Here is a 9,748-nt window from a genome sequence, read left to right on the forward strand (position 1 = left end):
TTTAATCTCTGATTCTTAAAATAGCAGCAATTTTACTTGCTCATTTGCACGTGCAACTGTAGATTCTCATGATCTCTTCCTTAGGACTTCAGATATTTTGGAAGAAATTTCCAGAAACTAACTGTTACGACCCTGAAAGAAGCACTAATAAGAGGCAATCTGCAGAAAATATATATGCTACCAAATGAAAGAGGGGTGGTTACATGGATTAATGCGAGAAAAGAGGAAGAAACCAGAAGAATTGGAAGGACAAAGAACTGATTGCGAGACATAGATGGCGTTCGTCATGGTGCCTAACATAGTGTACGATGTGATCTGAATGAGCAATTCTGGACAACTAGTCAGTGTGAGTTGCGAAACTAAACTGAGTCATTCTGTCTGACTCGCTTCTATAATGCATCCCTTCCTAATCCACCTTATCCAGTTTTCCCATCACTTGCGGAAGCTCGAGATTGCAAGTGGGTTCTGGGACAGCTGAGGATAGGTTTCGGTTATCTCCGACAACTGAACCTGCTGGCTTTGTCACCCACTTTTTAATCATGAGGAGTATGCACTTTCCGGCTAAGTCAATGAACCATGAGATTATCCCAACAAGCAGACACATTCCCCATTCTGTGTATGTTAATTTTGAATCACCTGCAATGGCATGTGCTGTCTCAAGAAATGTGGCCTGTAACAACAAAGCGGTAACTGTACCCACCCAGAACCATTTACTTCGACGAACCCCTCTGAAGATGTTGATCTGTTCAGGCTCTCGGGCATTGAATTTGTTGAATACCTGGCATAGGAAGAAGCTGTTGAACATCACCGTCTTGGTTACCTCCTTGCTAAGCCCGAGCATTGTAGGCCCTTTAGACTGTATGGTTGCCAAAAGAGACGTCTGGTAAACCGTTTGTATGATAATATTCACCCACATGGCCTTGGTAATGAGTTGTTTATCTGCTCCTGGTGCAAATTTCTTCATAAGCATATCACCAGGTGGCTCCATCAGAAGCGCCAAACCACCTAGAGGGGTCAAAACTGAGATCGCCCAGTGGAACTGAATCGTCGTTATAGGCGAACTTCCATAAGAGGCATTTGTGATTAAGGGTACCAACCCCGCGGCTAAGGTCATAGGTAGCTGAAATTGAATGAATTTTCTGATGTTACTGTATATGCATCTTCCGCACTTCACTATGGCCGAGATGGATGTGAGATTGCTTGCCTTGATGACAATGTCGGCGCTCTTTCTTGCTATGTAAGTGCTTCCAGTTTCAAACGTGAGTCCCACATCGGCAGCTTTTAGCATGGGAATGTCATTTGTTCTGTTTCCGACCACTGCAACTGTGTGTCCTTGATCTTTCAAACAACTCAGCAGAAGGAGCTGATCGGAGGGGAGGGAATTCCCCATCACAAAAATACTATCTGCCTTATCCATCCTATCTTTATCAGAAATACTCCGAAATACTTCGCCCTCGATGGCCCATGCATCTGCATCAGGCCGTATTACTCCAAACGACGTAGCAATTTCCTTAAGTGTCGAAACCTCCTCACTCGATACTATCAGTACTTTAATTCCGGCTTCTCTAAAATTTTCTATCACTGTTCTTGTATCCTGCCTGCTAGTCTTCTTCAGCCCCAGCAGTCCCAGCATCACTAGATTGCCTTCATCAAACTTGGAGTCATCAACTTTCTTACAGGCAAATGCGACGGATTCAAGACCTTTTGACTGCATTTGCTCAATAATGCCTTTAATTTCCTTCCGTTTACTTGTATTCATGAACCTTGTATTCCCTTCAATGTCATAAAATTGTGAACAACTGTCTAATATTGTTGTTGCAGGTCCCTTGCAGTGCAAGAACCTAGGCCCGTTACCTCCATCCTTTCCAATCAATGCTGTAACTATGTTCTCGTTCTCGGTTGGCTGTTTGAACTCAATGCTACTGTCACGTTTCTTCCAGATTTCCATTTTCAATCCCCATTTCTCTGCAGCCCAAGAAAGGATTGAGTTATCCTCTGAGGTTCGGCTGTTCTCTTGTATTAGAGAAGATATGCCAATCCCATCCCAAAATGCTGCCAGAACATGGATGGATATTTTGGAATCTTCACTGATATCTTTTCCACCAATACAGCACCTTTCAACTTCTTGTGGGATCAATGTAAGTCCCCCCATTTTGTCGGTGCAGATTATGGTGACTGATGCCATGGTGGCAGTTGTGGATGGTTCTTGAGCAAACATGATTGCGCACTTCTTGTTCCAGCAAGTGATGGCAATAGTGATTGCTAATGGTAGTCCTTCGGCTATTCCAACGAGTAGCAAAGTAAGTGAAGAAGCCAGCATAGTTAACATCCCTTGTGGTCTCAGGGCAACTCTCTTTATAGCTTCATATAATCCCTTCAGAGTATGTGACTTCCCTGAGAAGTCCGGCAGGCCTGTGTTATCATATTCCTTCTTGACCATGAACCGCAAGAACGACACAACAATGATGATTATTGAGATGACAATTCCGATTATTTGTGTCGAAGTGCTCAGCTTTCTGAGTTGCTCCTCTACTGGTGGCATTTTTGATGGTTGAGCTCTGCTCAACATATTTCCCAACTTTGTCTCGGCACCAACTGAGGTCACCAGCATTTTTCCAGTACCATCAGTTACTTTGGAACCATAAAACAAGAATGGATTATGATCATTGATGATGGGATCAGCTTTGTCATTCACTTCCAAGGATTCAGTGGGTATGAGCAAACCATCAGCAGGAACTTGGTCTCCCTTCTCTAATTGCACAATGTCTCCGAAGAGGACATCGGAGATGCAAATAGTTTGAGGGCATCCCCCTCTGAAAACACGAAATTTCAGTTCCTGATTTTGCCAAGGCTGGTTTCTCGACAGCTGACGCGAACTTTCATTCCTATATTCACAAACTGAATGGACCATCACGATCAGAATGACGGCACCTAGTGTAAGAGCGCCTTCATACCAACCCGTTCTCAGTCCTTTCTCTTTGATCCCAAAGGCCAACGACAGAATGGCCAAAATCAGGAGAAGCAAAATGGTGCAACTATTGCAAGATTTCCTGAGGAAGTGGATGAACCTTCTGTTATGAGCCTCCGACTCGGGTTTAAGGATTGCAGCGTGTCGGCAAAGGAGGTCCTCCTTATGACCTGGAATTCCGTTGACCATATCACTGTTGAGAGCCTCAGCTATCCCTTGGACACCTCCAAAGGCTTGCAAGCTAGTCAAATCCTTCTCCATTATCATCCTAGCAACGTTTTCAATTTGGAGCATCAAATCAGTAGCTTCGTGATTGTTGCGCCCGTTATTGATGAGCAACTCATGTGTGGGCTCTGGTTCCCTGGTATTAGGTAATTCTGGGATCTGCAATAACAGGATATGTTACTTCAGGTGTAGAAATTCCTTCCCCATGTTTTCCTGTAAGCTGCTGCACTATTTCACAGCTTAAAAAGCATCACAAGAGAGCAATTCCAGATCTTTATCTGAAATCATTTCAGCGCATTTCGAGCTATACTTCTAACGGTCGATATCATATGTGCTCATCTGGTTAGTACAGAGAATAATAGATAATGTGTGAAGCCCATCAATGCATGAAGTAGACAAATTGCTATCAGCAATATCAGCAATACATACATACATACATACATACGTACGTACGTACGTACGTACGTACGTACGTACGTACGTAGAATGACACGTCTTAGTTCTGGTGTAGCAAAATAAGAAAAAGAAAGGATGTTCAGTCTTTGTAATCAGATGCATTGTGGATTGCCAATAAGTATCCTAGATTTTGTACGATAGTACTAGGTGACCTGGGGTTATTTCACTTATTCAGAATTCAAGCATTGTCCCTCTAATAGAAAGGTGTGATCGTCTTAGTTACCCTGTAGCTGTAATGCTTTAAAAACTAGTACAACCTGAAGGATCACTACACTTATCAAATTGATTTTCTGTTTGGACTTTGGCAAACCTTGTTATAGTTCAATTTAAGTTGAAGTTTCAAATCTGAAGTGCTTCCAGTATGCTCCTTTTTCAAAAGCGGTAAACTTCGTGAAGCATAAATTCGATGGTCGGAACTTGATTTGTGGCTTCAAACATGTGACATAAATAAATCAGTTAGACATTACATTGTTGGTACTAATGAGTAAGACACTGAAAGTAGCTTTCAAGTTCTCAATCAACTGACTCATTGACTGAGAGACACTTTGCAATGCTTTTTTTAACCCAGTAGCCATGGAATGCAACTGAGACTAGTTGATCTTCTGAATAGAAAATGCTTCCACCATATTGCCACTGAGAAGCCTAAGAGACAATTCTACTAATTTCTGTTTGTTCAATGCATGCTGTTCTTTGGCACATCCTTGCTCTAGATGATGAAGACAGGTATTCTTGTGAACGAATATGGGTTATTCACACTTGAACTTTTATGACTCAATAGGACATGGAGGAAGAACTATTCCTATTTCAAATGGTTACGTCGCCATCACAGGAAAGGAAAGATTATTTGGAGACTGACGAACTTACACGCAAGACGAAAGACTCATTAAGATTTTTTGTTGGTGGGTTCTTATGAAAGTGTCGTTTGGAAGAAAAAGAGATGATTTTGAGACTGCTCACTTCAGGTTGTTGATCCATCACAGGGTCATATGCAGTCGAAACGCGCACCCGGAGAGCCTTTAGGACCAAGTAGACCAGCCGCCACCGTCTCCTTGGGGTTTTGCCATTATTGATGAGGGCGATCGCTTGCTGAGACTCGATGCCCTGGTCATTAACAAAGCTCTTCTGTGACATCTCTGGATGAAGTTTCACGTTGATCAACTGGAAAAAAGAAAACTACTCACTTGTGCCGCTCTCACAGTGCCATTTGCTATCGAAACGAGCATCCAGAGAGCCTCTAGGACCGAGGAGACCCAATGCCACCGTCTCCTCGGGGTTTTGCCTGTACTGATGGGGAGGTTCTCTTGCTGAGACTCGATGTCCAAGTAGTCATCCGCGAAGCTCTTCTGCGACATCTCTGATTGGAGTTTCCCGCTGGCAAAATGAAAGCTAGTCAAACTTCCAGGTAATGAATGAAGGATCATCACTGAAAAAACCATAGCATATAGTTCTCTCTCTCTCCCCCTTGGAACTTTTAGGCAATGATGGGAGGGAAAACTTTACCTGTTTTACGAATCCCAAATAAGTATCTGTGGATCAACAGCACTAGCAAAGAAGAAAAGGCAGAAGTAGCAGATGGGATTCTGAAAAAAGACTAGTATACAGCAATGGACCTCGCTGTGAGCCGAACCCCTTCTCGTAGAGATCCCAGTTTGGAGTTTCACGTTGATCAACTGGCAAGAAGAAAGCTAGCCACACTTCCAGGTTCTCCTCTCTCTCTCTCTCTCTCTCTCTCTGGGGCAGATGAGACTATGAGTGAAGACTGGTACATACCAATGGTGCTGGGCGGGAGCCTCTTCTTATAGAGACGATGGGTTTAACAGCAGAAAACTGAAAAGCGCGTTTAAAAGCAGAAAACTGAAAAGCGCGTTTAACTTTCACATTCGGGTGAATTCGAGATTTGCACTTTGTCTTTTCAACCACGTTCTTGCTTTCCCCCCACTGAGGCATTTTTAGGCAAAAGGACAGTCTAACGTGAATAATTGTGTGAGACATCACCTTAATGCCAAAAGTTTCACACGGACTTCAAAATTCAGAAATTTTTTTTAAAAAAAAATTAGATTTTTCAAAAAGAAAATTTAACAGAGAAATTTTAAAATCAAAACTTAATTTAAAATAATCAGCTAAAAAAATTGACAAAAAACTTTAAAAAAAAAAAAAAAGGCAGATCAGGCAGCTAGGCTTGGCCAGCAGTTCCTTTTTTTTTTATAGCTTTTTCTTAAATTTTTCAGCTTATTTTTAAAATTATTTTAAATAAAAAAAATTTAAATTTAAAATGGACCTCCGGCAAGCCACGTCAGCATCATATATTAATAAAAAAAGTGCCACGTCGGACTTCCGACAAAGAATATCGGAGTTGGCACTTAAGTGATCTTTTTTCAAAAAACTTAGCACTAAAATAATCCGATTGAAACTTTTGATACTAAAGTGTCCTTTTGTTGACATTTTTATATCGATACGAGTGATGGCTTTTATATTTGCCTGTATGTATTATTATCTACTCATAGCTTCCCCTCGACATATAATAGTGTAAAGATACTCTTTTGAGTTCCGCTGATATATGGAAGAATTGGGTAGCATGTTCATACTTCACATATCTCAGATTAAGTAAGAGTCAAAACGCGCGGTCCGTACAACTTCACGAACGGCTTTCCTTATTGTCTAGCTGTTAGCTGAGTCGTGGATACGATCGTGGATCGGTTCGAGTATCTCTAATTATGAGCTTTTGTCATATAGAGATCTCGCGTTGATTTTCCGAGCCGCTACACGCCATTGACCCCGTGATCCGTCCTCAAAAAAGATGATGGTGACCACGAAGTCAATTGGACAGGATCATGTGCTTTTGTTTCCTTTTTTTGCTGAATTGGAGGTTGATTCACCGCGAGGAAGCTTCGTATTTGCCCTCCACGAACCAAAGACAAGGCAGACATCGGGAATCGGGAACCAGTAAGTGTTCGGACCGACCTTTCTGCGGTTGGTTGCTCCAATAAAAGAACGAATCTCGCTATGATAAATTTGGGTGCGTATGATAACGCTTTAGAAAAAGTGTTTCTGTTTCCAAAGTGTTCCCGGAACACTTTGGGAACAGAAACGCATATGGTAAAAAAGTGTTCCCAAAGTGTTCCGGGAACACTTTTTAGAAACGGGAACACTTTTGGAGCAGAAACGAGAAATAAAAAATACTTATTTCTTTGTTCCCGGAACACTTTTTATCAAAGCTTTTGAACACATTTTATAACGCAAGATGAACACTTTTTGCAACCCTCTGTTCCTGGACTACTCCTTCACACTCTCAAAGATGATGACTTTTTATCAAAGCTTTCGAAGACATTTTTTTTTTGTAGTTACCAAACGCGTTTCTGTTCCAAAAAATCGTAGCCGGGAAAGAAACAGAAAAAAAAGTGTTTCTGTTTCAAAAGTTGTTCCGGGAACAGAAACGTTACCATACGCACCCTTTGTGTCCAAAAACTGTGTTTCTCCGCGGATTCTGTCACAAGTCGGTACCTTGTTGCGAAAGTAAGAGATCGAACGGATAAAATAGATTAAATACGAAAATAAATCGAACGTCGGGTTTATGCGATTCGATCATGGAGATCTACGTCCGGAAGGAGGTAGCAAATTTAATCCAATGAAGTGAAAGATTTTGCCCGAAGTTGTTCATTGGACTCACGTGTACGTGTCTAGCTTTTGGTTATCTTGGTCATGTTCCTTGATTCCTCATCAATATCGCAAAATTTACGGCACCGAATGAATTGTCAAAGCTTGAAAGTTGGAATTAAATTCTTTAAATTGTCCAGATTGACACAATTGTTAAAATGTGAAAAAAGTTTACCACTCAATTGAAAAAATCGAAAAATTCAGGACTGAATCGACGAAAGTGTCATGGTCAAACTCGCCTGAAACGGAGAGGGCCGTTTGACTTTCAACAGCTTCATGAGACCGACTGGTGCTTCAACTGAGCTCGCTTGCAGGTGCTAGTTCCAAATTCATGTCTGTACTTCTGTTTTCTCGACATTTCTGCTGTATAATGGTTATGTTCAGTTAGCGAGTGAGTTGGATCGAAGCTAAGCTCGAAACAAAGGACTTTGATCGCCTTCCATTGAAGTTCCTTTGCCGATGGTTTGCCAGTTCCTTCTACTGGGTTTTGTTCAAGATCTGTAAGCTGATATTGCTTGCGTGTTTGAGAGTTAACGCCTTCTTGGAAATGAAGAAGAATGATTGAGTGAATCAATGACAGGAAGAAGAATGAGAAGGAAGGGGGAATGTGAGTACAGAATGGAGGTGAACTGAATATCAAATGGTTTGACCGTCTTGTTCTCTCCACACCATTATTGGTAACTCTTGATTAGATGAACTGGTGATGTTCACTAGCTAAAAGTATCGAGGGTCCTTGTCGAGCGTCCTATACTGAATTAGTGGATGGTTTTGGGGGATAATTCGCTATTTTTTCGTTGATGATGTTGTTGGTGTTAGCGGTCTGCCCTAACAACTAATCAAGGTTGATACTCCAATATTAGTTGTGGATTAGGTTGTGTCGAAAAACGACTTTCACTATACTTATGTAGTCATAATGTGTTACTAGAAACCGCTTATGACTTGTGGGCCAAAAAGGATTTTGAGTACACTGCTAATATTTAGTGAACCTACAAGGTTGCACACAATAGCGAACCGAGTTCATGTTTTCTCTGCACCTTGATCTGTTTAAGAAGTAGACTTTAATTTATTTTCCTATTCTAAATATTTACGTAATCGTACATGTTATAAGATAACGATTAAATGCATGATTGGAGATACACGGTTTGGCGGGCCCAAATCGCCTGGCCCCACTTCTTTTGTTACGCGTAAATGTTGAGGCTATATATAGCCAATTATTAAACCCCTTGAGAGCGTGGAAACCCTAGAGACGCCTAAAAGAATTAAGAAAGTCTCGTCACCTAGCATCCTCTTGTTCCAGCAAGTGATGGCAATAGTAATTGCTAATGGTAGTCCTTCGGCTATTCCAACTAGTAGCAAAGTAAGTGAAGAAGTCAGCATAGTTAACATCCCTTGTGGTCTCAGGGCAACTCTCTTTATAGCTTCATATAATCCCTTCAGAGTATGTGACTTCCCTGAGAAGTCCCGCAGGCCTGAATTATCATATTCCTTCTTGAGCTTGAACCGTGAGAACGACACAACAATGATGATTATTGAGATGACAATACCGATTATTTGTGTCGAATTGCTCAGCTTTCTGAGTTGCTCCTCTACTGGTGTCCTTTTTGATGGACGAGCTCTGCTCAACATATTTCCCAACTTTGTCTTGGCACCAACTGAGGTCACTAGCATTTTTCCAGTACCATCAGTTACTTTGGAACCATAAAACACGAATGGATTATGATCATTGATGATGGGATCAGCTTTGTCATTCACTTCCAAGGATTCAGTGGGTATGAGCAAACCATCAGCAGGAACTTGCTCTCCCTTCTCTAATAGCACAATGTCTCCCAAGAGGACATCGGAGATGCAAATAGTTTGACGGCATCCCCCTCTCAAAACATGAACTTTCGGTTCCTGATTTTGCCAAAGCTGGTTTGTTGATAGCTGACGTGAACTTTCATTCCGAGATTCACAAATGGATTGGACTATGACGATCAGAATGACAGCACTTAGTATAACAGCCGCTTCATACCAACCTGTGCTCAGTCCTTTCTCCTTGATCCTAAAGGCAAATGACAGAATGTCCAAACTTAGGAGGAGGAAAATGGTACTACTGTTGCAAGATTTCCTGAGGAAGTGGATGAAGTTTCTGTTATGAGCCTCCAACTTGGGTTTGAGGATTGCCATACGTCGGCGATGGAGGTCCTCCTCATGACCCGGAATTCCGTTCGCCATGTCACTGGCAAGGACTTGTGCTATCCATTGGACACCTCTAAATCCTTGTAAAGTAGTCAAATCCTTTTCCATTATCATTTTAGCAATATCTTCATTTGTTAGCTCTGGGAATCCAGTACCCGGAAATTCTGTGCTCTGTAATACATGAATATGTTACTTCAGGTTTAGAAACTTCTTCCCAATGTTTCCACATAAGCTATATTATTTCACAGCTTAAATAGTATCACGGCA

General features: G+C 41.5%; 2 protein-coding genes across 2 annotated transcripts; both read right to left on the bottom strand.

Moving 5' to 3' along the window:
- Positions 1-406: 406 nt before the first annotated feature.
- On the bottom strand, positions 407-5,001 carry LOC115733305 (calcium-transporting ATPase 12, plasma membrane-type-like). Its single transcript, XM_048276239.1, has 3 exons — positions 4,831-5,001; positions 4,607-4,750; positions 407-3,352 (listed from the first exon to the last, which is right to left on the bottom strand). The coding sequence occupies exons 1-3, from the start codon at positions 4,999-5,001 to the stop codon at positions 407-409; spliced, it is 3,261 nt and encodes a 1,086-aa protein (XP_048132196.1).
- A 2,576-nt stretch (positions 5,002-7,577) lies between these two features.
- On the bottom strand, positions 7,578-9,517 carry LOC125314284 (putative calcium-transporting ATPase 13, plasma membrane-type). Its single transcript, XM_048276240.1, has 2 exons — positions 8,581-9,517; positions 7,578-7,843 (listed from the first exon to the last, which is right to left on the bottom strand). Exons 1-2 carry the CDS (start codon positions 9,515-9,517, stop codon positions 7,578-7,580), a joined length of 1,203 nt encoding a protein of 400 aa, XP_048132197.1.
- Between the last annotated feature and the right edge of the window lie 231 nt (positions 9,518-9,748).

Source organism: Rhodamnia argentea, chromosome 3 (genome assembly GCF_020921035.1).
Source record: "Rhodamnia argentea isolate NSW1041297 chromosome 3, ASM2092103v1, whole genome shotgun sequence".
In the NCBI taxonomy this organism is placed as follows: domain Eukaryota; kingdom Viridiplantae; phylum Streptophyta; class Magnoliopsida; order Myrtales; family Myrtaceae; genus Rhodamnia; species Rhodamnia argentea.